Source organism: Coregonus clupeaformis, chromosome 36 (assembly GCF_020615455.1).
Source record: "Coregonus clupeaformis isolate EN_2021a chromosome 36, ASM2061545v1, whole genome shotgun sequence".
Lineage (NCBI taxonomy): Eukaryota > Metazoa > Chordata > Actinopteri > Salmoniformes > Salmonidae > Coregonus > Coregonus clupeaformis.
Window position 1 is genome coordinate 6,028,884 of NC_059227.1, and position 27,967 is coordinate 6,056,850.

Here is a 27,967-nt window from a genome sequence, read left to right on the forward strand (position 1 = left end):
AATATGGACTTGGTCTTTTACCAAATAGGGCTATCTTCTGTATACCCCCTCTACCTTGTCACAACACAACTGATTGGCTCAAACGCATTAAGGAAAGAAATTCCACAAACTAACTTTTAAGAAGGCACACCTGTTAATTGAAATGCATTCCAGGTTACTACCTCATGAAGCTGGTTGAGAGAATGCCAATATTGTGCAAAGCTGTCATCAAGGCAAAGGGTGGCTATTTGACAAATCTCAAATTTAAAATATATTTTGATTTGGTTAACACTTTTTTGGTTACTACATGATTCCATATGTGTTATTTCATAGTTTTTATGTCTTCACTATTATTATACAATGTAAAACAATTTAAAAATAAAGAAAAACCCTTGAATGAGTAGGTGTTTCCAAACTTTTGACTGGTATTGTATGCTGCAATAGTCTATGTGCCGGGGGGCTAGGGTCATTCTCCTGTCTTATCCGGTGTTATTCTCCTGTCTTATCCGGTGTTCTGTGTGAATTTAAGTATGTTCCCTCTAATTCTCTCTCTCTCCCTCTCCTCCCGGAGGACTCGATATTTATTGGAAAGGCGCATCAAGATCACCATGCACTTTCACCACCCTGTGAAGTTCATCATAATTTATTTAATCTGTAGTCTAATAAACTGCATGGTTTCCCACGCCATATGATGGTTATTATATCAATATTTGGGCATAAAGGCGTTTTCACTGCCATTTCTCGCATAATTAGTTTTGCCGACACAAAAAGATCACATGATGTCGAAATTGTCGGCATTTATAAAATTGTCCCGAAACTTCCTGTTTCCATCACAGCTGTCGGATTTTTTTTTTATACGGTATGACTTTACTCGTATAAAAACTGGATGGAAACCTCGTTAATGTCTTTGATCTTGAGGATCAACAAACTAGCATGTAAATTACCATTATCATAGTTTGTTTACTTTCCTAGCACCATTAAGATGTTTGGACTATCGACAGATCTCTGTTTACACAGGGAACTAGCGTATTTCCGGGTGCGTGAAAAACTTTTTTTTCCTTTATTTTTTATGCAGCTAGGTGACGTCAGCATTTACGGACGGAGCCGCGGAACGGTTCCTGCGATTAAAAGATTTCACCGCAAAAGAGTTACATGGAAAATTGGCAAAAGCCATATCACTCTCTCAGGTCCTAGAGCCTGAGAAGGAGATATGGAGTACTAAAAGAAGGAAGAAATGGGAGTTTTTGTTTGTTTTGGCAATGTACTAATTTTATTAGGGTGGATGGAGTAAATTAGTATCACTATTAAGTATGGATTTATTTTTTATTTGATATATTTTGTGGTTTCAAACCGTCCAGTTGGTGGCGGCAATATAATTTTGGGATGTAGTCCGCCATAAAACCCACAGAAGAAGAAGACTTTCCGGACGGGAGAGACAGCTGATGCAAAACGTTCACCTGCTCGTCGCCGGCTACATGATTTCAGCTACTGTATTGTAGTTGTATAGAAAACGTACCCTTTGTTGAAATATTGCAAGCGAACATGTTGCTGCATGGCAGACTATCAGAGTTATGTATTTTTCTACAGGCTATGTTTGTTTTAGCGTGCTGTTTCAGCGATATAGATTTGGGGCCTATCGCGACGAGTGGATCTGTTCAACCAAACGGCGATCGTTTTAAACTCGAGGGTCGGGCAATCGTTCCTGGAGTGAAAACACAAGACTGGATTTCATCAGCCCGAGTCACGGTAGAGGGAGAAGAGTATATAGGCTTTTTGAGGTAAGACTTGAGGCTTGAACGAAGAAAAACACATAGCTAGTTACAGCTGTCGGATTGTTGTACTAGTTAAAGGTTAAGGGCTAACGCTAGCCGGGGCCCTGTGGTCACTACTAGTAACTAGCCTCGCTTGCTGCAGTGCTAGGCTAGTTTGTAGTTGACAGCAAGCTAACGACGTTGTCGGTGTCATCATCCCAGTCTATTTGCAGTCTATGGCTTAACAAATGCCTGATGATTGAGATAAAGGATAACTAATTGAGACTATGCTTAGTGTCCAACTTTTCCATGTGTTAAGTTCCACAGTGCATTAATAAGGGGTTTAAGTTAATGTTGTTTGCTAGTTAACTAGCTAACGTTAATTATTCAGAATTGGGCCCTACACCATTTGTTGTTCTATTATCCTCCCCCACTTTGATAGTTCCCACTCTGGCCAAGGGCCCAATTTGCCAAGGACTCCAACACATGTTATAATGCTAGATCAAACTAAACATGGCTGTTACTGTATAATGTTCATTGATGCCCTAGAAAATCCCTATCCTGCAACTTACAATTTCTCTGTCTCTCTGCAGAACTGATGGAAGCTTCGTCGTCAATGATGTTCCCTCAGGATCCTACGTTGTGGAAGTGATCTCACCTGGATACAAATTTGAAGCAGTCCGTGTAGACATCACATCTAAAGGCAAAATGAGGTACAGTTGGTAGTTGTTTTGTTCAGGGTGTGAGACTGTCATTGAGCGAGGCAAACAAAACTGCATTGTTGTACCATATCAGCTTATCTTCATTCATGATTTTCCACATGTTTTGTCCACATACTTGGGGCTGATTTCCCCATTGAAAGTGCCTCTAAGTCTGAGACTAGCCTTATTCTGTGTCTGGGAGAAGTGCCCTTGATGTCTTGCCTCTTTGCCAGGCTTATAGCTAGTATACATGGTAGGGAAGGAGACAGCTCGATGTCTAAGCTGTGGTTGACTTCACAGGGCCCGCCTTGTGAACTTCATCAAGACGTCCGAGGTGATCCGCCAGCCTTACCCGCTCCAGCTGAGGTCCTCTGGGCCACACGCCTACTTCATGAAGAGAGAGACCTGGGGATGGACTGACTTCCTCATGAATCCCATGGTGAGATGATCAGATGCGAATGATGCAGAGAATAACATTTACTGTGTACTGTACTGTAGGAGGGCCATACTGTGTCATCAGATGCTAAGTAAATGTGAAGTTACAGCTTTGTGATTGAGGAGAGTCATACTGTGGTAAGTGTAGTATTACTGTATTGCAATTGCTTTACTGTCCCATGCGTACACCCAAAGTTATCATACCGGTCCCTCAGCACACATGCCTCCCTAACAGGTGTCAATTAACTAGTGTCCTTTTGCATGGTGTTTGTACTAGTGAGTAATAAACAAAAAGGCCTAGAGACCCACAGAGGTCAACAAATATCGGAGAAAGAATAGGTGGTGCCTTCTGCTGTTTATTTACATTTGTACTTTATGTGTATATATATATACACACACACACCCTACCGTTCAAACGTTTGGGGTCACTTAGAAATGTCCTTGTTTTTGAAAGAAAAGCAATTTTTTTGTCCGTTTTAAAATAACATAGAATTGATCATAAATACAGTGTAGACGTTGTTAATGTTGTAAATGGCTATTGTAGCTGGAAATGGCTGATTTTTAAAGGAATATCTACATAGGCGTACAGAGGCCAATTATCAGCAACCATCAGTCCTGTGTTCCAGTGGCACGTTGTGTTTGCTAATCCAAGTTTATTATTTTAAAAGGCTAATTGATCAATTATGTTAGCACAGCTCAAAACTGTTGTGCTGATTTTTAAAGAAGCAATAAAACTGGCCTTCTTTGGACTAGTTGAGTACCTGGAGCATCAGCAATCAGAAACAAATAACTTTCTTCTGAAACTCGTCAGTCTATTCTTGTTCTGAGAAATGAAGGCTATTCCATGTGAGAAATTGCCAAGAAACTGAAGAACTCGTACGACGCTGGGTACTACTCCCTTCACAGAACAGTGCAAACTGGCTCTAACGAGAATAGAAAGAGGAGTGGGAGGCCGCCGGTGCACAACTGAGCAAGAGGACAAATACATTAGTGTCTAGTTTGAGAAACAGATGCCTCACCGGTCCTCAACTGGCAGTTTCATTAAATAGTACCCGCAAAACACCAGTCTCAACGTCAACAGTGAAGAGGCGACTCTGGGATGCTGACCTAGGAAGAGTTGCAAAGAAAAAGCCATATCTCAGACTGGCCAATAAAAAGTAAAAAATTAAGATGGGCAAAATAACACAGACACTGGACTTTTTCTTTGCAACTGCCTAGGTCAGCATCCCGGAGTCACCTCTTCACTGTTGACGTTGAGACCGGTGTTTTGCGGGTACTATTTAATGAAGCTGCCAGTTGAGGACCTGTGAGGTGTGAAGGTCAGTCAATACGGAACATTTCAAGAACTTTTAGTGCAGTCGCAAAAACCATCAAGCGTTATGATGAAACTGGCTCTCTTGAGGACCGCCACAGGAATGGAAGACCCAGATTTACCTCTGCTGCAGAGGATAAGTTCATTAGAGTTACCAGACTCAGAAATTGCAGCCCAAATAAATGCTTCACAGAGTTCAAGTAACAGACACATCTCAACATCAACTGTTCAGAGGGGACTGTGTGAATCAGACCTTCATGGTCGAATTGCTGCAAAGAAACCACTACTAAAGGACACTAATAAGAAGAGACCTGCTTGGGCCAAGAAACACGAGCCATGGACATTAGACCGGTGGAAATTTGTCCTTTGTTCTTGAGTCCAAATTGGAGATTTTTGGTTCCAACCGCCGTGTCTTTGTGAGACGCGGTGTGGGTGAACGGATGATCTCCGCATGTGTAGTTCCCACCGTAAAGCGTGGGGGTGCTTTGCTGGTGACACTGTCTGTGATTTATTTAGAATTCAAGCACACCTGTCAATTGAAGTGCATTCCAGGTGACTACCTCATGAACGTTTTGAGCGAATGCCAATAGTGTGCAAAGCTCTCATCAAGGCAAAGGGTGGCTACTTAGAAGAATCTGAAATCTAAAATATATTTTGATTTGTTTATCACTTTTTGTGTGTGTGTGTTATATATATATATATATATATATATATATATATACAGGTAAAAGTCAGTAAATTAGAATATTTTGAAAAACTTGATTTATTTCAGTAATTGCATTCAAAAGGTGTAACTTGTACATTATATTTATTCATTGCACACAGACTGATGCATTCAAATGTTTATTTCATTTAATTTTGATGATTTGAAGTGGCAACAAATGAAAATCCAAAATTCCGTGTGTCACAAAATTAGAATATTACTTAAGGCTAATACAAAAAAGGGATTTTTTAGAAATGTTGGCCAACTGAAAAGTATGAAAATGAAAAATATGAGCATGTACAATACTTGGTTGGAGCTCCTTTTGCCTCAATTACTGCATTAATGCGGCGTGGCATGGAGTCGATGAGTTTCTGGCACTGCTCAGGTGTTATGAGAGCCCAGGTTGCTCTGATAGTGGCCTTCAACTCTTCTGCGTTGTTGGGTCTGGCATTCTGCATCTTCCTTTTCACAATACCCCACAGATTTTCTATGGGGCTAAGGTCAGGGAGTTGGCTGGCCAATTTAGAACAGAAATACCATGGTCCGTAAACCAGGCACGGGTAGATTTTGCGCTGTGTGCAGGCGCCAAGTCCTGTTGGAACCTGAAATCTCCATCTCCATAGAGCAGGTCAGCAGCAGGAAGCATGAAGTGCTCTAAAACTTGCTGGTAGACGGCTGCGTTGACCCTGGATCTCAGGAAACAGAGTGGACCGACACCAGCAGATGACATGGCACCCCAAACCATCACTGATGGTGGAAACTTTACACTAGACTTCAGGCAACGTGGATCCTGTGCCTCTCCTGTCTTCCTCCAGACTCTGGGACCTCGATTTCCAAAGGAAATGCAAAATTTGCTTTCGTCAGAAAACATGACTTTAGACCACTCAGCAGCAGTCCAGCTCTTTTTTTCCTTAGCCCAGGTGAGACGCTTTTCGCGCTGTTTCTTGGTCAACAGTGGCTTGACACGAGGTATGCGGCAGTTGAAACCCATGTCTTTCAAGCGTCTCTTGGTGGTGGATCTTGAAGCCCTGACTCCAGCAGCTGTCCACTCCTTGTGAATCTCCCCCACATTTTTGAATGGGTTTTTTTTCACAATCTTGACTAGGGCGCGGTGATCCCTATCGCTTGTACACTTTTTCTGACCACAGTTTTTCCTTCCCTTTTGCCTCTCTATTAATGTGTTTGGACACAGAGCTCTGAGAACAGCCAGCCTCTTCTGCAATAACCTTTTGTGTCTTTCCCTCCTTGTGCAATGTGTCGATGGTCGCCTTTTGGACAGCTGTCAAATCTGAAGTCTTCCCCATGTTTGTGTAGGCTTCAGAACTGGACTGAGAGACCATTTAAAGCCCTTTGCAGGTGTTTTGAGGTAATCAGCTGATTAGTTTGTGGCACCAGGTGTCTTCAAAATGTAACCCTTACACAATATTCTAATTTTGTGACACACGGAATTTTGGATTTTCATTTGTTGCCACTTCAAATCATCAAAATTAAATGAAATAAACATTTGAATGCATCAGTCTGTGTGCAATGAATAAATATAATGTACAAGTTACACCTTTTGAATGCAATTACTGAAATAAATCAAGTTTTTCAAAATATTCTAATTTACTGACTTTTACCTGTATATGTTACTTTTTTCAAACTCTGCATTGTTGGAAAAGGACCCGTCAGTAAGCATTTCACTGTTAGTCTACACCTGTTGTTTACGAAGCGTGTGACAAATATTTGATTGATTTAATACATCTCTCTGTTTCCCCAGGTCATGATGATGGTTTCCTCTGCTGTTTAATACATCTCTCTGTTTCCCCAGGTCATGATGATGGTTTCCTCTGCTGTTTAATACATCTCTCTGTTTCCCCAGGTCATGATGATGGTCCTTCCTCTCCTCATTATCGTCCTGCTGCCTAAGGTTGTCAACACCAATGACCCTGAGATGAGAAAGGTGAACATAGACGGCTATACTCTGACACTATTCTTCTCTGCCTGACACATCTCTAGTCACCTGTCATGAGTTGTCTGCCATCCAGTACATTCAGTGTTGTTCCATTTAGATAAACTTGCTCATAATCAAAATGTATATTTCAAAGTAAGGGAACTCACCTCATCCACCACCAATGTGAAGCACCTACACAATCTGTTTGTGCTGTCTTGCTAACTCCCATTGTCATGCCATAGCAGAACCAGATCTGAGACCAGGCTAGGTCACACGTGTGTGATACTAACTAATCGTGTGTGTTTATTCACTCTACCTTCCCAGGAAATGGAGCAGTCAATGAACATGCTGAACCCCAACCCTGAGCTACCTGACGTGTCTGAGTTCATGACCAAGCTGTTCTCCGGCTCCAAGGGCTCCAGCAGCAAGGCTGTAGCTGGCAGCAAGGCTAGTGGCCGCCCGGCAGTCAAGAGGAGGTAGTACCAGAATGTTACATGCTCCCCGGGTCACCACCCCGGGTCAGCACCCCGGGCCTGAGGAACCACTCTAACTGGTCATGCCATGGAAATAATAATACCATTTTTAAAGAGCTTTTTCATTCATCAGTTGTACAGTTGTTTTTTGAGAGGGGTCTTTTCATTTTTGTCTGAAATACAAGTCTGGCTGTCTGATTGTAAGTGGAATGACTGAGGATATGAGAAGGCTTGAGGGTAAAAAATTATTATTTTTTTTATTTTTTTTGCACTACGCTGTTCAAACCCTCGATACGAAAGAAAGATTTTACTCTTTATTTGATGTTTTGCATTGTACCTGTGAGTGACTTTGTTATGCCTGCTTGGTCCCTTCATGTACTCCTTCCCGTTTAACCCTCGTCCCCTTGGATAGATGGGATAATAACTCTAACAACCCTCTGGTGTGCGCTACTGTCCTGCAGCATCAGTCAGCAATTCTAATTCTTCCACTACTTGAATGAGCGCTTGCATCAATATTCAGAGATTTTCTTCTTTTTTTTTTGAGTTGGGGGGGGCCTAGTTCAGGGGTGTTCAACTCTGACCCTACGAGGTCCGTAGTCTGCTGGTTTTCTGTTTTTACCTGATAATTCATTGCACCCACCTAGTGTGCCAGGTCTAAATCAGTTTGTGATTTAGAGGGGAATAATACAACATTTTAAAAAGCAGTGGCTACTGGCTTCGAGGTCCAGAGTTGAATATGAGGGGCCTAAGTAATACGACTGTGAATGGACTGTAAAATTGATAGAATTTTAATTATGAAGAAAAATACTTATTTAAATACCTAGGTGAAATAAAATGTAGATGGTGAAACTGTGTCGTTATCAGTTGTGTTCTGTGGATAGTGTGTTCCTTGGAGAGGGAACACCATAAAGAACGTTGGCAGTGCTCAGCCGGGCGGCTGTCCTATCGCCTCTGACCAATAGAACATCTGCCAGCATTTTATTTTCATCCTGATGACTACGTGTTGAATCGTATTGTGCCACTGGAGGTGAAATACTTGGAAAAGCGAAAGCATTTGCCAAGAATGTTTTCATTAATCAAGAACAAAAGTCGGAGGTTCGCGGACGATCAGATACCGTTGTAGTTCTGACCAGAAACTAGCGATCCGGCGGTGTTATTCCCATGACCCGCCGGGCAGCGTCCGGGAAACCAAAGTCTTTCGGTACCGGGGTGAGTATGGTTGCAAAGCTGAAACTTAAAGGAATTGATGGAAGGGCACCACCAGGAGTTGAGCCTACGGCTTAATTTGACTCAACATGGGAAACCTCACCCGGCCCGGACACGGAAAGGATTGACAGATTGATAGCTCTTTCTCGATTCTGTGGGTGGTGGTGCATGGCCGTTCTTAGTTTGTGGAGCGATTTGTCTGGTTAATTCTGATAACTAGTTAGCATGCCGGAGACTCGTTCGTTATGTGGCCCCGAGCGGTCGGCGTCCAACTTCTTAGAGGGACAGGTGGCGTTCAGCCACATGAGATTGAGCAATAACAGGTCTGTGATGCCCTTAGATGTCCTGGGCTGCACGCGTGCCACACTGAGCGGCTCAGCGGGGGGCTGTGCTCCAAAAACAAAACTCTGCTCTGGGCTGGGTAGGGGGCTCGCGCCCCCCGCCTCTCCCTTCCCTCGGCGAGGGGTTCTGGGCCAGGAGGGTGGCTTCGGCTCCCGCCCGAGCTCGGTTCCCCGCATCTCCATGTCGCCTGAGTTGCGCCCGACCGGCTCCACCCTGCCCTTTCACCGTTAGGCACAGGTGCGTCGGCCGCGTCCGAAGGGGATCGGGGATTGCCGGTGAACTGGGTCTTCCCGCCTCGGTCTCACACATCAAGCACTTGGGTCTCGCCCAGGACCCTCGCACGTCTCCGGGTACCTAGCCAACCGCTCTGCGCCCATTTTTTTTATCCATGAACTGTTGCCTCTCGCTGTGGCGAAGGGGCGGGGGAAAGGAGGGCAACCTCCCCAACCCCGCCTAGCCACTGAGCCTCTGTGTAAAAACAAAAAGAGTACAACTCTTAGCGGTGGATCATTCGGCTCGTGCGTCGATGAAGAACGCAGCTAGCTGCGAGAACTAATGTGAATTGCAGGACACATTGATCATCGACACTTCGAACGCACCTTGCAGCCCCAGATTCCTCACCGTACTGTGCACGGCCGACATTCGCTATGGTGTGTTCCCTCTCTTTGATGGTCGTGTTCTAGAACTGCTTTATTGGAATGTCTGGAGGTTGTTATGGGGATGTGGAACATCACTGATTTATTAAGCATTGATGAAAATGTATCAACCAGTCAGTTTAATGGTTAACCAACATTAAGTGGTTTAACTAGGCACAATGCAGGTTATCTCCCAATTCTCCTCAAGTGAGCACTGCTCTGGCCATGTATAAAGCATTGGATTGGTGTTTGTGGGCTAGAGGGAGTTTGAACCATATTTCTTACACCTGATCACCTTTTTAATTGCTCGAGTTCTGAGTGAACTTGTTAGTTATCATACCTTGGTGTGTGTTGTATTTTACGTTTATCATAAAGTGGTCTCTTGGTTTTTCACCTGCACCATTTGTAACGTGTGAATAATTGAGATGACCTTGTCATTCACTACCTAACATCTCCCGAGAACTTCTCCCGGCCTGGCCGGCTGTTTTTTAAATTAATAGCAAAGTGTAAAAAAATAGATATTAAAATGTATTCTCCATGATAAATGTTCTCAATAAAAACCACTTGTCGATGATCAGTTACACTCAGGGTTGCAGTAAGGACAACTGTTATGATGAATGACTCTATTTGTAGACCCATCTAACGTGGGAGAGGTCGTTGTGTGTCCAAAAGGGCACCCTAATCCTTATGTAGTGCACTACTTTAGCAAACGGGCAGCCACCTGCTCTGTTCTGCAACACATCGTGGGTAACCTCTGCAATGGCCCACCATTCCCCGTCTACCCAGATAGGATCACCTCACCATGAGTCACTCCGTCAGATCGCTGTCCTCTAGGTGGGTGTCACTAGTCACTCTGTCAGATCGCTGTCCTCTAGGTGGGTGTCACTAGTCACTCCGTCAGATCCCTGTCCTCTTGGTGGGTGTCACTAGTCACTCCGTCAGATCCCTGTCCTCTTGGTGGGTGTCACTAGTCACTCAGTCAGATCCCTGTCCTCTTGGTGTGTGTCACTAGTCACTCCGTCAGATCTCTGTCCTCTAGGTGGGTGTCACTAGTCACTCCGTCAGATCGCTGTCCTCTAGGTGTGTGTCACTAGTCACTCCGTCAGATCGCTGTCCTCTAGGTGTGTGTCACTAGTCACTCCGTCAGATCGCTGTCCTCTAGGTGGGTGTCACTAGTCACTCCGTCAGATCCCTGTCCTCTTGGTGGGTGTCACTAGTCACTCCGTCAGATCCCTGTCCTCTTGGTGGGTGTCACTAGTCACTCAGTCAGATCCCTGTCCTCTTGGTGTGTGTCACTAGTCACTCCGTCAGATCTCTGTCCTCTAGGTGGGTGTCACTAGTCACTCCGTCAGATCGCTGTCCTCTTGGTGGGTGTCACTAGTCACTCCGTCAGATCCCTGTCCTCTAGGTGGGTGTCACTAGTCACTCCGTCAGATCGCTGTCCTCTAGGTGTGTGTCACTAGTCACTCCGTCAGATCCCTGTCCTCTTGGTGGGTGTCACTAGTCACTCAGTCAGATCGCTGTCCTCTAGGTGAGTGACTCTTTGTTCTCTGTAACACTCCTGGTACATAGGCAGGGTTTGAAATGAATCCTGTCATTCACAGGAGAGATCTTGTTGATGTGATCCAGAAACAGAACAGTTGAGATGTGTTAGCGACTGCAGCTCGTGGACCGATGAGTCCTATAAGTCACCTTAGATCACTGTTCCCTTGGTGGCTGGTGTCCCTTTTGTCCTCTGTAAACCCTCCTGTTACATATGCAGGGCTTCAATCATTCATGTTCAATTTAGTTGTGCATGAATAATAATGAATACTAATTGCAGTCTACGTAATAATAGCACACTGTGTTAATATTAGAAACAGTTTTGTGGGTGTCGGTGTGAGTGTCCTTAGATGTAGGGTCTTCCGTTGAAGATCTACTTCTGTAATAAAAATACTTTCAACATTCCCCCAAGCAGTTGTAAACAAAGCTTGCGTTTTAACAAAAGAGCATTCAGAGGATCTCTAATGATATTTTTTCTATTTGTATTATTTCACTGATCAAATCAAAGGTACACAAGCGGCATGCTATCAAACACCACACAGAGAGGGCAAGATCAACATTGATCCATTCACAATATAAGTCGGCATCACCATGCTCTCTGAACGCAACACAAGGCTCAGAGCTTATAGAGGAAACGTTTTACGTTAGGAGGGACGAACGTAGGAGTGCAATAGTATTCAGCTTTAAAACCTCATAGATACATCAGGTACTGAATGTGAGGAGTGGCCATCTTACAATTAGATGTGCTGTGACGTGTCCACATTGTGCAGTAGGAGCAATGACTATATGAAATTTAATATTTTTAGCAGCTCCAACATTTGTAGGAGGATGTTATTTTCGGGTTGAGATGTGTTTATATCAGTGGAGGGTGCTGAGGGGAGAACAGCTCATAATAATGGCTGGAATGGAGCCAATGGAATGGCATCAAACACCTGCGTTCCACTGATTCCGCTCCAGCCATTACCACAAGCCCGTCCTCCCCAATTAAGGTGGCTCCAACCTCCTGTGGTTTACATGTAAGTACGGTGTATAATCTGATTCACCGCTGGCTCTGCTTACAGAGGTAAAGAGGTATGATGGTAATGCACTGTGTGTATGTTGTGATGAGTGGGTGTCGTGTACAATCTCCAAAAGGCTTCTAATTTCCATTAAACTGAAACTGCAGACCAGCATAACAACCTATAAACATTGTATAATATTAGCCCTTGAATGCAAGATCAATCCACTTCAACTGAAAGAACACGTCTAAAATGAATGAATAATTAATATAACATTCAACTACTAGAAATACACAAGGCAATGTACGGTACATACAACTGTAAGTATAATCTTTACAAAAACTCATAAGAAATCAGGTAAATGCTTTATACAGTACAACAAACATCACACTTGTTGAAATATGTGTAATATGTTCAAAATGTACAGAGTAGCTGTGATTATTTCAATCAGCTGGGGGGGGGGGCCCCAGGGTGAGGTTCGAAAGCCTCCATTTCATCTGCAACTTTTAATAATTTGATCAAAGCACAGATGCATTCACCAGACACTGCTCAAACACTATGCCAGTTTTACAGTTCATAACTTTGGGTCAATTGTGCTCAGTTGATTAGAGCTTGGCACTAGCAACACCAGTTGTGGGTTTAATACCCACATGGGCCATATCTGCTGAACATATCTGATTACATTTACATTTTAGCTCTTATCCAGAGCGACTTACAGTTAGTGAGTGCGTACATTTTTTCATACTGGCCCCCCGTGGGAAACGAACCCACAACCGTGGCGTTGCAAGCGCCATGCTCTACCAACTGAGCTACACGGGGGACTACAGAGAGTAGTTTGGGATAAAAGGGTCTGCTGCTGAATGCCCAAATAGGTATGTTCTCTGTTCCACCTCGCATCATGTCATCTTGCTGTTGATGGCCGGGTTCTGTCCGCACCAGTACAGTTTATCCTCCCCTCTCTTCTTCCTCCACTGACACATCAACAGCATCTTAAAGGTCTTCTGAAATGTCTTATTGCACAATGCATAACACATGGGGTTGATGGTGCTGTTGACATAGCACAGCCAGTAGCCCAGGTGCCAGAGGGACACGGGGATACAGTCAGAACAGAAGGTGGAGATGAGCACCATGATGTTGTACGGCGTCCATGTTAGGATGAAGGCCAGGAGGATGGCACTGAGGGTCTGGGCAGCCTTCTTCTCCTTGATGAGGACCATCCTCTTCCTCTTGGTGATCTGGCTCTTCAGGGCGGGGTCAATGGGCTTGGGGGTGGTGGTGGTGTTGGTGGAGGAGGATGGAGAGGAGTTCTGGTGGTGGTTCTGTCCTCCTGTCTGGTCAGACTCAGAGGGACATGGAGGGGCTGTTTTAGGGTCCGTGTTGGGTTTTTTGTCATTCTGAGGAGGGCTGCTGGTATCCTTCGAGACCGGTTTGAACTTGTAGGAGATTCCCTTCTTGCTGGGTTTCTTCGGAGGTGGGGTGGTGGTCGGAAAGTACTCACCTTCTTCGTTCTCAGCATAACCGGCGGCCGCCGTTCCGTCTTCAGTCTGACCTCGACCTTTGGACGACCCCTGGGAGGTTGCCACGGAAACAGGATGATGAGTCTCCTCTTCAGATGAGGTGTAGCTGTTGAAGGATATGACCTGGTCGGCCCGGTCCCAGGCTAACTCGTCCGACCGGGTCGTGGTCTTGGTGACGTTACTCTGGTTGGACGAGGACCACGAGGCCTGGTTCCTCCTGTCCCTCCTGTCGTTGCTGGAGCTGAAACAGGACCGTAACAGAACCGTTTTCTGGGGTTTATTAGCAGTCTCTGGGTGACCAGATGTGGTGAGGCCCTGCAGCTCAGCCAGGTCCTTGGTGCGTTTCTCTGTCTCCTTGTAGATCTTACAGTAGAGGAAGGTCATGATGGAGACGGGGATGTAGAACGCAGCGATGGCCGTGCCGAACGTGATCACCGGCTCGGAGAAGAACTGGATCTGGCATTGGTCTGCCGGGACCGTCCTATCTCCGACAAAATACTGCCAGCACAGAATAGGTGGTGCCCAGAGGACAAACGACACCAGCCACGCTAAACCAATCATAATCGCCGCCCTTTTCGGCGTCCTTTTGGCCCTATAGGTCAGCGGCCTTGTGATGGAGAAGTACCTGTCGAAGCTGATGACTAACAAGTTCATAACGGACGCATTACTGGCCACGTAATCCAGGGTTAACCAGAGGTCACACGCTAGGTTCCCTAAGGACCAATAGCCCATTAGGATGTATGAGGTGTATAAGTTCATGGACAGGACTCCTATTATGAGGTCAGCGAAGGCTAAGCTGAGAAGGTAGTAGTTGTTGACTGTCTTTAGTTGACTGTTGACCTTGAACGACAGCATCACAAGAACATTGCCTAAAACTGTTATCAGGCTGACAATGGCTGATACGGTCGCTATGGTGATGACCTCCCATAGGTTGTGTGGGACAGGCTGAATGTCTGATGTGTTGCTTTCGAACGTGGGGTTTTGGATCTGGAGGTCCTCGACGTCCATTTTGAGCGGCTGTCTCTTTATGTTACAGTGAGGTGATAGATAGGGAATTGTCTCTATGTGGCTCCATTATGATTTACTGTAGGCTCCCCTGAAAGAAAATAAAAAAACAAGGATAAGACACTTTATCTTGGTGTATCTTTCAAATTTAGGCTTTTTGATTTTGAAAACGTTTAAAACAAAACAAAAATATATGTAATTTGTTGTTTGATAAATGTTCATGACTGAAGTCTTCTAGTTGGTTTAAATTATTTAAACAATTTGTCATTCATGTTTTTCATATCTTGTAATTTTGGAGTCATTAAATGATTAATCATTGTCAGGCGGAACCAATGACCGGAGGTGGAGGTGATAGCGAAACCTCAAGTGGTGAACACAGGGTCCAGGGAAGGGGACGATATGGAACGGGGAGGGGCAAAAGGGACCATTATCGTGGCCGAGGGCACGGAGGTTCACCTGGCACATTTGGAAGGGGGAGGAGCTGGCTAATCTTAGCACACTCAAATAGTTGTTGTTGTTGCGATATCGATAATCAGTTTATTAGCTAGCTAGCTGACATGTTGAACATCTCCGGAAAGTCTTTGAACTAAAATTGGCTCAAGTGAAACACACGTCATTGAAAGTCAATCATTGCACGTGTTGCTATGCACAGCGCCTGCCGAATGGCCAGTGAGGGACACTTCTCACCTCCGCAGGGATGTAAACATATTGAGTATTTATTTTGGAACACATTTAATCAATGTCAGTGCCCTCATTCAATATCATTTTCATATATGGAAAAAGTTGGGAGACAGCCTTCAACTGTTAGCATGAGAGAACTCCAAAAAAATACAATAGATGTGCAACTCAGTAAAATCTTTGAAATTGTTACGTTTATATTTGTGTAGTTTTAAACATGTCTGTATTAAATTGAGTTACAAAAGCATGATGCATCTTCAAAAATCAACTATCAATGCAGCAAGCCGTGACCGGGAGACCCATGGGCGGCGCACAATTGGTCCAGCGTCGTCCAAGGTAGGGGAGGGTTTGGCCGGCAGGGATGTGGGTTCATTTCCCACGGGGGGCCAGTATGAAAAAATAAATTAAAACGTATGCATTCACTAACTGTAAGTCGCTCTGGATAAGAGCGTCTGCTAAATGACTAAAATGTAAATGTAAAATCAATCTGATGACCAAGATGCCAAGTGTTTTACTTTAACTACATTTCTGCCTGTATCTTTTACATGTTCACCCCGAAAAAGCAGACAGAGGCATCTCATATTGCATAGTAACAGAAAAAGCAGACAGAGGCATCTCATATTCCTTAGTAACAGAAAAAGCAGACAGAGGCATCTCATATTCCTTAGTAACAGAAAAAGCAGACAGAGGCATCTCATATTTCTTAGTAACAGAAAAAGCAGACAGAGGCATCTCATATTCCTTAGTAACAACACTAGATTGGCTCATGCTTGAAGAATGAGCGGTAGGCCGACTGTATAAAATGGGCATTGGCCATTGCTCTCCAGTTCTAAATACTGGGACAATCCAGAGAAGCAGTGATTCACTGACATAGCATAGCCTGAACATTCTAGCCTAATTCAACTCCCTCAGATCACTGCCACAGCAGGGGCATAACATTACATATTTATCATTTTATTTTGGGGTGAAAGAGTATAATCTGTTGAAAGAATAATTATTTGTCATGTAAAAGCCATACAAAGCTATTATTGACCTCTGTTAGCAAACCTGAAGCCTTTTTACTAACACATACAGTGGGGAAAAAAAGTATTTAGTCAGCCACCAATTGTGCAAGTTCTCCCACTTAAAAAGATGAGAGAGGCCTGTAATTTTCATCATAGGTACACGTCAACTATGACAGACAAAATGAGATTTTTTTTCTCCAGAAAATCACATTGTAGGATTTTTAAAGAATTTATTTGCAAATTATGGTGGAAAATAAGTATTTGGTCAATAACAAAAGTTTCTCAATACTTTGTTATATACCCTTTGTTGGCAATGACACAGGTCAAACGTTTTCTGTAAGTCTTCACAAGGTTTTCACACACTGTTGCTGGTATTTTGGCCCATTCCTCCATGCAGATCTCCTCTAGAGCAGTGATGTTTTGGGGCTATCGCTGACTTTCAACTCCCTCCAAAGATTTTCTATTGGGTTGAGATCTGGAGACTGGCTAGGCCACTCCAGGACCTTGAAATGCTTCTTACGAAGCCACTCCTTCGTTGCCCAGGCGGTGTGTTTGGGATCATTGTCATGCTGAAAGACAGCCACGTTTCATCTTCAATGCCCTTGCTGATGGAAGGAGGTTTTCACTCAAAATCTCACGATACATGGCCCCATTCATTCTTTCCTTTACACGGATCAGTCGTCCTGGTCCCTTTGCAGAAAAACAGCCCCAAAGCATGATGTTTCCACCCCCATGCTTCAGAGTAGGTATGGTGTTCTTTGGATGCAACTCAGCATTCTTTGTCCTCCAAATATGACGAGTTGAGTTTTTACCAAAAAGTTATATTTTGGTTTCATCTGACCATATGACATTCTCCCAATCCTCTTCTGGATCATCCAAATGCACTCTAGCAAACTTCAGACGGGCCTGGACATGTACTGGCTTAAGCAGGGGGACACGTCTGGTACTGCAGGATTTGAGTCCCTGGCGGCGTAGTGTGTTACTGATGGTAGGCTTTGTTACTTTGGTCCCAGCTCTCTGCAGATCATTCCCTAGGTCCCCCCGTGTGGTTCTGGGATTTTTGCTCACCGTTCTTGTGATCATTTTGACCCCACGGGGTGAGATCTTGCGTGGAGCCCCAGATCGAGGGAGATTACCAGTGGTCTTGTATGTCTTCCATTTCCTAATAATTGTTCCCACAGTTGATTTCTTCAAACCAAGCTGCTTACCTATTGCAGATTCAGTCTTCCCAGCCTGGTGCAGGTCTACAATTTTGTTTCTGGTGTCCTTTGACAGCTCTTTGGTCTTGGCCATAGTGGAGTTTGGAGTGTGGCTGTTTGAGGTTGTGGACAGATGTCTTTTCTTTTATACTGATAACAAGTTCAAACAGGTGCCATTAATACAGGTAACGAGTGGAGGACAGAGGAGCCTCTTAAAGAAGAAGTTACAGGTCTGTGAGAGCCAGTTGCTTGTTTGTAGGTGACCAAATACTTATTTTCCACCATAATTTGCAAATAAATTCATTAAAAATCCTACAATGTGATTTTCTGGAATTTTTTACAGGCCTCTCTCATTTTACAGGCCTCTCTCAATTTTTTACAGGCCTCTCTCATCTTTTTAAGTGGGAGAACTTGCACAATTGGTGGCTGACTAAATACTTTTTACCCCACTGTAGCTGGTTAACTAAGACCTATTATTAGGAAGAGTTACCTGCCCTACCACAAGCCTCCCTGGTTGAATATAAAAAAGCTCTCCCTCAACCTAGAATACCAAATATTTAGGACATGCACTAGAGAGAGAGAGGTACTAGGGCTGAAACAATACTCTGATAAGGCCTCTGTGTGGAGGACATGAAGGTTAGGTAGACCCAATTAAGTGGTTTTATAACACCATTTCTTGCTCTCTCTCTACCTCCCTCTACCCCAGCATATCTCTCTGTCCTTTCTACCTTTTTCCATTAGCCTCTCTCCCCCTCTATCTCATTTTACATTTTAGTAATTTAGCAGATGCTCTTATCCAGAGCGACTTAAAGTTAGTGAGTGCATACATTTTATTTATATTTTTTTTACCTCCCGTGGGAATCGAACCCACAACCCTGCTCTACCAACTGAGCTACATCCCTGCCGGCCATTCCCTCCCCTAACCTGGACGACACTGGGCCAATTGTGCGCCGCCCCATGGGTCTCCCGGTCGCGGCCGGCTACGACAGAGCCTGGATTCGAACCAGGATCTCTAGTGGCACTGCGCCACTCGGGAGGCCCCCTCTCTCCCCCTCTATCTCTCTCCCCCTCTATCTCCCTCCCCCTCTATCTCCTCCCCCTCTCTCCCTCTCTATCTCCCTGCCACTCTCTCCCCCTCTATCTCCCTCCCCCCTCTATCTGTCTCCCCCTCTATCTCCTCCCCCTCTCTCCCTCTCTATCTCCCTGACACTCTCTCCCCCTCTATCTCCCTGCCCCTCTCTCCCCTCTATCTCCCTGCCACTCTCTCCCCCTTTATCTCCCTGGCCCTCTCTCCCCCTCTATCTCTTTGGCCCTCTCTCCCCCCTCTATCTCCTTCCCCCTCTCCCCCTCTATCTCTCTCCCCCTCTATCTCCTCCCCCTCTCTCCCCCTCTATCTCCCTGACACTCTCCCCCCTGCCCCTCTCTCCCCCTCTATCTCCCTCACCCGCTATCTCCCTGCCCCTCTCTCCCTCTCTATCTCCCTCACCCGCTATCTCCCTCACCCTCTACCTCCCTCACCCTCTATCTCCCTCCCCCTCTCTCCCCCCTCTATCTCTCTCCCCCTCTATCTTCCTGCCCCTCTCTCCCCCTCTATCTCCTGCCCCTCTCCCCCTCTATCTCCCTGCCCCTCTCTCCCCCTCTATCCCCCCTCTATCTCCTCCCCCTCTCTCCCTCTGTATCTCCCTGCCACTCTCTCCCCCTCTATCTCCCTGCCCCTCTCTCCCCTCTATCTCCCTGCCCCTCTCCCCCTCTATCTGCATCCCCCTCTCTCCACCTCTATCTCTCTCCCCTCTATCTCCCTCCCCCTCTATCTCCTCCCCCTCTCCCCCTCTCTATCTCCCTGCCCCTCTCTCCCTCTCTATCTCCCTCTATCTCTCTCCCCCTTTATCTCCCTGCCCATCTCTCCCCCTCTATCTCCCTGCCCCTCTCCCCCTCTATCTCCCTGCCCCTCTCTCACTCTCTATCTCTCTCCCCCTCTATCTCTCTCCCCCTCTATCTCCTCCCCCTCTCTCCCTCTCTATCTCCCTGCCACTCTCTCCCCCTCTATCTCCCTGCCACTCTATACCCCTCTATCTCCCTGCCCCTCTATCTCCCTCCCCCTCTATCTCTCTCCCCCTCTATCTCCCTGCCCCTCTCCCCCTCCATCTCCCTGCCCCTCTCTCCCCCTCTATCTCCCTGCCCCTTTCTCCCCCTCTATCTCCCTCCCCCTCTCCCCCCTCTATCTCCCTGCCCCCCGATATCCCTGCCCCTCTCTCCCCCTCTATCTCTCCACCCCTCTCTCCCCCTCTATCTCCCTGCCCCTCTCTCTCCCTCTATCACTCTCCCCCTCTATCTCCCTCCCCCTCTCCCCCTCTATCTCTCTCCCCCTCTATCTCCCTCCCCTCTCTCCCCCAATCTCCCTCCCACTCTCTCCCCTTCTATCTCCCTCCCCCTCTCTCCCCCTCTATCTCTCTCCCACTCTATCTCCTCCCCCTCTATCTCCCTGCCCCTCTCTCCCTCTCTATCTCCCTGCCCCTCTCTACCCCTCTATCTCCCTGCCCCTCTCTCCCCCTCTATCTCCCTCCCCCTCTATCTCTCTACCCCTCTATCTCCTCCCCCTCTCTCCCCCTCTATCTCCCTGCCCCTCTCTCCCCCTCTATCTCCCTGCCCCTCTCTCCCCCTCTATCTCCCTGCCCCTCTCTCCCCCTCTATCTCCCTGCCCCTCTCTCCCCCTCTCAGTGTAACAGGTGTCAGAGGGTTACTGGGGTGATGTGTTGACTTGGTAGCCCCAGTGCTTAATTTGATCCTGCCGGAACAGGATCCGGCACCTCTCAGTTTTGGACTGTATCGTCCGGAACCTATTTGCCAGGATCCGGTACCTCTCGTGGCATGAAACATAATTTTCACTGTTTGCAATGTGAATTCATAATTTGAGTTGCCTCCTCTGTAATTCTCCTGCCCCCTAAAAAACCTAGCCTAATGTGAAAATGTAGATTTTCAGCCCGCACCAGATATTCTAAGAATTGATTCGGGTTGGGCCAGCCAACATCGTAGCCTAGAGACCAAGTCACGGCAGTTGCTGTGTGCCTGTATCTCTCACAGAGCTTTCTATGATCTCTTTCCTGCTCTGATAGACATGAGTCTACAACTCTCATCTCTCCAGAGTTGTATTTCATCATGTGTTTCCTTATAGAATCATCGCCATGGGAAGGGTGCTGGAGGTGCTGCAGCATTCCTGATACATTGAAATACATTTGCCAAAGTTCTAAAATTACTGCCATCTCTTCAGAAATAAATGAAATAGTTCAGATTACTACACCAGGAGTAGGCCTATAATTTAGCCACAGAGGATCAGTAGCGTATTTTTAATTTTTTTTAATAGCCTAAATGTGGATTGTGTGTAGCCCAATCACAAGGCATTGCCTACAGTCGGGAACGCTTGGCAAATCTGTCAGTGCAGCCAAAACAGGCCTTTCACAATATTTCAAATACAATTGCGGAATAGCACAGGTTGGAAAGCAAATGGCTCCTCCTGAAACAAAATACTTGTCTGTAGGCTACGAAAATATTTTATCAACTTCCAAATAGGCCTATTGAGCGAACAGCATTGTTTTTACAAACTAAAACTAAAGAGATAGGCTTTTGGCACGAGCACATCGGCCATCGCTGGTGAGTGAGCTGCGCATCATTGGGTGAGTCATTGAAACTGGAAAGCCTTTTTAGGACTGTCATTCCCTCCTCATATTGTACAATATGTGTGTCTCCTCCACACGCCTAGGCCTAGGCTATGGATGGATTCAATACGAGTTGGATTTTAATGATCTCACATTCTCAGTTTGTCAGTGTCAAAGTAGCCTGACATTTCTATCTTTTGTGCGGTATTAAAAAAAATTCTGCAAGCGCCTCTGCTCTACTGCTGTAGGCTAGACCACTACGCAAATGCGATAATATGCATGCAATGCTTTATTATAAAGGTGATTTTCCGGTACCTCAGAGCTCCCCAGGTCACCCCCCTCTAGCGCTCACTTTTTGTTTCCGGTACCTCCCGATTTACAAATTAAGCACTGAGTGGCCCCTCTCTCCTCTCTTAGGGTCTAAAAGGTTACTGTGGTGACGTGTTGGCCTGGTGGCCCCTCTCTCCTCTCTGAGGGTTACCGTGGTGACGTGTTGGCCTGGTGGCCCCTCTCTCCTCTCTGAGGGTTACCGTGGTGACGTGTTGGCCTGGTGGCCCCTCTCTCCTCTCTGAGGGTTACCGTGGTGACGTGTTGGCCTGGTGGCCCCTCTCTCCTCTCTGAGGGTTACTGTGGTGACGTGTTGGCCTGGTGGCCCCTCTCTCCTCTCTGAGGGTTACCGTGGTGACGTGTTGGCCTGGTGGCCCCTCTCTCCTCTCTGAGGGTTACCGTGGTGACGTGTTGGCCTGGTGGCCCCTCTCTCCTCTCTGAGGGTTACCGTGGTGACGTGTTGGCCTGGTGGCCCCTCTCTCCTCTCTGAGGGTTACCGTGGTGACGTGTTGGCCTGGTGGCCCCTCTCTCCTCTCTGAGGGTTACTGTGGTGACGTGTTGGCCTGGTGGCCCCTCTCTCCTCTCTGAGGGTTACCGTGGTGACGTGTTGGCCTGGTGGCCCCTCTCTCCTCTCTGAGGGTTACCGTGGTGACGTGTTGGCCTGGTGGCCCCTCTCTCCTCTCTGAGGGTTACTGTGGTGACGTGTTGGCCTGGTGGCCCCTCTCTCCGTGTTTTGCCCACACTGAAAGATGAGTCACGGTAGAGAAGAGAGCCGAGCAGCAGTCCACAGCTCTCCAGCGGACTCTTAATTGAACGTGGGCGGAAATGTGTTTAGGAGGCGCGTTTCAGGGCAATTAGGGGATCCATGAAATCAGGAATTTTGTCTACATAACGAGCTCCCACTTTCATTATATAGTTCTCTCTCTCTCTCTCTCTCTCTCTCCTCCACTCTCTCCCTTTCTCTCTCCTCCCCTCTCTCCCTCTCCCAATCCCCACCGTTTCTCTCCTGCTCTCTAGCCCCCCCCCCCCCCACGACTAGTGCCTGCTCTGTAGCAGCTCTAGTTGTGTGGTCGTGCTGTATCCTAACCTAACTGTTGTATATCCGAGGCATTGGGTTGGAGTGAGTGTTGAAGTATCCACTTGTGTTTGCTATGTCGGGAGAACAGGACACATCGTGTTGATCTGGAGGCCGGCAGGTCACATCACACCAGACTCCTCCAACTCTCATAGCTTGCACACAACTTTTCACTATGTTCACTAAGTAGCCTACACATTTTGTTTTTAAAAAACGGCAGTATTCTTTTATGTAAGAGGGAAAATTAGAATATAGGGACCTAGCAAGGCAGCATGTACTGTATGTCCAGACTGCCAAAGTATGTAGCTTTAATGTCTGACTGTGTGAGTCAGTGAGTGTGAAGCTAAATGAGACCTTGTCACGTTACCATCCAACAGGACGGACATGTTGATTAGCTGGATGCCAGCCTGAGGATGAAATTACGTTGAATTGGAATTTCAGTTTAGATCAAGATCCTGAATTGAAATGGGAATTGACCCCAACCCTGGTAGCTATTCTCCTCTGGCTGTGGGTCAAGGAATATAGAGGTGAGCCTCTGTTATATGACCTTGACTATGTAAGAATGTTACTGTGACTTTACAATTATTTTTCTCTAATCAGAAAGCATCAAGCATCTGGCAGGCTGGCAGGCTGGCACGGGGACAAGAATCATGACTTCATACAGGAACATCTACAAATGTCATGTCTACTCTGCTGCAATCACCACTTCGCAAAACTGGTAATCACCACTTTCAAGGGAGACAGAGAGAGATAAAGAGAGAGGGAGAAACGGGGAGGAAAAGAGGGTGAGAGAAACAGAACACACACACACACACACACACACACATACACACACACAGACACACACACACACACACACACATACACACACACACAGACACACACACACACACACAGACACAGACACACACACACACACACAGAGACACACACACACACACACACACAGACACAGACACACACACACACACAGACACACACACACAGACACACACACACACACACACACACACACAGACACACACACACACACACAAACAAACACACACAGACAAACACATACACACACCTGAACACCTGCATCCCCTCCAGTGTTTTGTTCAGACTCTGTATACTCCATGACCTACTGCTCTAATAATAATACATTTTATTTGTGCCTTTCAAGATACTTACAGAGTAAGAATAAAATGGCAAACATACACATGACAATACTAAACGCAAAGTGCATTACAACAAAGGCAGATGGCACCCAAAAAATAGCATGATCAATAAAAACAACAGCAGCAACAGAGGCTAACTTCAACAACCACTACACCCCCTACACCAGGGGTTCTCAAACTGGGGTCTGTGGTACTGCAGGGGGTCCACAGATTTAAGATATGTTTTTTAAACATTTTTTAAGATGGACTCAGCGATGCGATTTTGATGTAGATGCAGAAAGTAAACGACAATAGTGGGTCAATTTCCGTAAAAAAAAACTAAGAGCGTTGAAGTGCGAGGCTCAACTTCTCCGCTGTTTTGGTGCCCTGGCTACCACCCTGTAGGAGTGTGAAGCAAACCCATGCACATGCGCAGATACTGTGTGTGACTGTGTGAGAGCGAAGTCTTGCATCTCGCTCATCTCAATATCTGCGGTGCTGCTCGTGGCAACGTCATTTCGCTGAGTCTACTTTTAAATGAATATTACTCGCAACAGATTCAACACATTTTGGCTAATGGATCCGTGGAATAAGTTTAGAGAGTGTAATGCAATATAATATTATTAATGTACAATTTACGTTCTTAACCCTGGGCAACATGGGCCTGCAAGGCTCACAGGGATCTTGGTATCCACAGTACTCCACCATTTATACATTTTTTAACCTAATACTGCTTGTTTTCTCCCAAAAATGTTTTTTTTTTTTCTTCTTCCAGAAATGCACTCTCAGCTTTAAAACTGCTAAATGTTCTCTGTCTCGTGACAAAATGTGTAGAATTACAGGATATTAGCTTCAAAGCTGCAACAACAAAACATCTCTCTGCCCCATGACAAAATGTGTTGAATTGCAGGAAATTGGCTTGTTCTCTCCGATGCCAAGAGGTGGGCCTTTAAAATGTTCCTTCCCAGGGCCCGCTTCCTCCGGCCATGCACTGCTACAGTCATAGTTTGCTATTTTTATATCACTCGAGTTGTAGGCATGCAGTGCATTCAGAAAGTATTCAGAACCCTTCCCTTTTTCCACATTTTGTGGAATTTATTAAATTAAAAAAATATCCTCATCAATCTACACACAATGCCTCATAATGACAAAGCGAAAACTGGTTTTTAGACATTTTAGCAAATCTATTAAAAGTATAAAACAGATACCTTATTTACATAAGTATTCAGACCCTTTGCTATGAGACTCAAAATTGAGCTCAGGTCCATCCTGTTTCCATTGATAATCCTTGAGATGTTTTTACAACTTGATTGGAGTACACCTGTGGTACATTCAATTGATTGGACATGATTTGTATAAAAAAAAAAAAAAAAAATGTATGCACTCACTAACTGTAAGTCGCTCTGGATAAGAGCGTCTGCTAAATGACTAAAAAAAAAATATTTGGGAAAGGCACACACCTGTCTATATAAGGTCCCACAGTTGACAGTGCATGTCAGAGCAAAAACCAAGCCATAAGGTCAAAGGAATTGTCCGTAGAGCTCCGAGGCAGGATTGTGTCGAGGCACAGATCTGGGGAAGGGTACCAAAAAATGTCTGCAGCATTGAAGGTCCCCAAGAACACAGTGGCCTCCATCATTCTTAAATGGAAGAAGTTTGGACCCACCAAGACTCTTCTTAGAGCTGGCCGCCCGGCCAAACTGAGAAATCGGGGGAGAAGGGCCTTGGTCAAGGAGGTGACCAAGAACCCGATGGTCACTCTGACAGAGCTCTAGAGTTCTTCTGTGGACATGGGAGAACCTTCCAGAAGAACAACCATTTCTGCAGCACTCCACCAATCAGGCCTTTATTGTAGAGTGGCCAGACGGAAGCCATTCCTCAGTAAAAGGCACATGACAGCCCACTTGGAGTTTGCCAAAAGGCACCTAAAGGACTCTCAGACCATGAAAAACAAGATTCTCTGGTATGATGAAACCAAGATTTAACCTTTTAGCCTGAATGTCAAGCGTCATGTCTGGAGGAAACCTGGCACCATACCTTCGGTGAAGCATGGTGGTGGCAGCATCATGCCGTGGGGATGTTTTTCAGCGACAGGGACTGGGGGACCAGTCAGGATCGAGGGAAAGTACAGAGAGATCCTTGATGAAAACCTGCTCCAGAGTGCTCAGGACCTCAGACTGGGGCAAAGGTTCACCTTCCAACAGGACAACGAACCTAAGCACACAGCCAAGACAACGCAGGAGTGGCTTTGGGACAAGTCTCTGAATGTCCTTGAGTGGCCCAGCCAGAGCCCGGACTTGAACCCGATCTAACATCTCTGGGGAGACCTGAAAATAGCTGTGCTGCGACGCTCCCCATCTAACCTCACAGAGCTTGAGAGGATCTGCAGCGATGAATGGGAGAAACTCCGCAAATACAGGTCTGCCAAGCTTGTAGTGTCATACCCAAGAAGAAGACTCAAGGCTGTAATCGCTGCCAAAGGTGCTTCAACAAAGTACTAAGTAAAGGGTCTGAATAGCAATGTAAATGTGATATTTCATTCTTTATATTTAATACATTTGCAAAAATTTCTACAAACTTGATTTTTCTTTCATTATGGGGTGTTGTGTGTAGAATGAGGGAAAAAAAACAATTGAATCAATGTTAGAATAAGGCTGTAACGTAACAGAATGTGGAAAAATTCAAGGGGTCTGAATACTTTCCGAATGCACTGTATACAGACGCCTGAGTCAAACGTAAAGCATGTGATGATGATTGCATTCTGAATAATAACTGGATGGAAAGCGTCTAGCGTTCTAGAAGAAATGGACATGATTTCCACTTCAAGGTTGAACCTTTGTTTGATCGATGCTCTTAGATTCTATAGAACCACTTCACAATGACTGAATATAACGTTTTTTTGAATGCAGTGCACACGTTACTATCTGCAATGTTGACTTTCCCAAGGCTTTTCATTGTACTAGTCTGGAGTGACAAGAAACAGATAAGACTTAGATGTTGATTTATCTTGATGAAACTCATGTCCATATATTGAGCTCAACAGATCAATAGCTTCTGGCCAGGCTGATGTAGACTTAATAGTCTAATGTCCATCCTCATCTCTATATGATTGGTTTGTTAATACACTCCACAATGCTCTTGTTCCTGGGCTATTTAGCCTCTTGTTCCTGGGCTATGTAGCCTCTTGTTCCTGGGCTATTTAGCCTCTTGTTCCTGGGCTATGTAGCCTCTTGTTCCTGGGCTGTGTAGCCTCTTGTTCCTGGGCTATGTAGCCTCTTGTTCCTGGGCTATGTAGCCTCTTGTTCCTGGGCTATGTAGCCTCTTGTTCCTGGGCTATTTAGCCTCTTGTTCCTGGGCTATGTAGCCTCTTGTTCCTGGGCTATGTAGCCTCTTGTTCCTGGGCTATGTAGCCTCTTGTTCCTGGGCTATGTAGCCTCTTGTTCCTGGGCTATGTAGCCTCTTGTTCCTGGGCTATGTAGCCTCTTGTTCCTGGGATATGTAGCCTCTTGTTCCTGGGATATGTAGCCTCTTGTTCCTGGGCTATGTAGCCTCTTGTTCCTGGGCTATTTAGCCTCTTGTTCCTGGGATATGTAGCCTCTTGTTCCTGGGCTATGTAGCCTCTTGTTCCTGGGCTATTTAGCCTCTTGTTCCTGGGCTATGTAGCCTCTTGTTCATGGGCTATGTAGCCTCTTGTTCCTGGGCAATTTAGCCTCTTGTTCCTGGGCTATGTAGCCTCTTGTTCCTGGGCTATGTAGCCTCTTGTTCCTGGGCTATGTAGCCTCTTGTTCCTGGGCTATGTAGCCTCTTGTTCCTGGGCTATTTAGCCTCTTGTTCCTGGGCTATTTAGCCTCTTGTTCCTGGGCTATGTAGCCTCTTGTTCCTGGGCTATGTAGCCTCTTGTTCCTGGGCTATTTAGCCTCTTGTTCCTGGGCTATGTAGCCTCTTGTTCCTGGGCTATGTAGCCTCTTGTTCCTGGGCTATGTAGCCTCTTGTTCCTGGGCTATGTAGCCTCTTGTTCCTGGGCTATGTAGCCTCTTGTTCCTGGGCTATTTAGCCTCTTGTTCCTGGGCTATGTAGCCTCTTATTCCTGGGCTATGTAGCCTCTTGTTCCTGGGCTATGTAGCCTCTTGTTCCTGGGCTATGTAGCCTCTTTAGCACCTCGCCTCATCTGTAATAACGCACGCACGGAAGCACAGACAGACAGACAGACAGACAGACAGACAGACAGACAGACAGACAGACAGACACACACAGCTCATCGGTCTATCTCTATACATTAACACTGAGGATCAATTGAACGCCCTGCAGGCCGCAGCTAAATGGCAGCAGCGATCTATCATAGTGAGTGAATCTGTGTGTG

The 27,967-nt window shown here is 45.8% G+C and overlaps 2 protein-coding genes, 1 long non-coding RNA gene and 1 pseudogene across 3 annotated transcripts; 2 read left to right on the forward strand and 2 right to left on the reverse strand.

Annotated features, from left to right (window-relative positions):
- Window positions 1-100: 100 nt before the first annotated feature.
- Window positions 101-11,893, reverse strand: LOC121552950. Its single transcript, XR_005997342.2, has 3 exons — window positions 8,597-11,893; window positions 8,044-8,045; window positions 101-113 (listed from the first exon to the last, which is right to left on the reverse strand). It is a non-coding gene; the product is annotated as an uncharacterized LOC121552950 (long non-coding RNA).
- On the forward strand, window positions 1,394-8,712 carry LOC121552949 (ER membrane protein complex subunit 7-like). Its single transcript, XM_041866062.2, has 5 exons — window positions 1,394-1,757; window positions 2,324-2,443; window positions 2,732-2,870; window positions 6,743-6,823; window positions 7,139-8,712. Exons 1-5 carry the CDS (start codon window positions 1,522-1,524, stop codon window positions 7,292-7,294), a joined length of 732 nt encoding a protein of 243 aa, XP_041721996.1. The 5' UTR covers window positions 1,394-1,521; the 3' UTR covers window positions 7,295-8,712.
- Window positions 9,327-9,491, forward strand: LOC121553084 (annotated as a pseudogene).
- Window positions 11,894-12,828: 935 nt separating the features above from the next.
- Window positions 12,829-14,492, reverse strand: LOC121552774 (muscarinic acetylcholine receptor M5-like). The gene has a single exon (XM_041865807.2). It carries the CDS (start codon window positions 14,380-14,382, stop codon window positions 12,907-12,909), a length of 1,476 nt encoding a protein of 491 aa, XP_041721741.1. The 5' UTR covers window positions 14,383-14,492; the 3' UTR covers window positions 12,829-12,906.
- Between the last annotated feature and the right edge of the window lie 13,475 nt (window positions 14,493-27,967).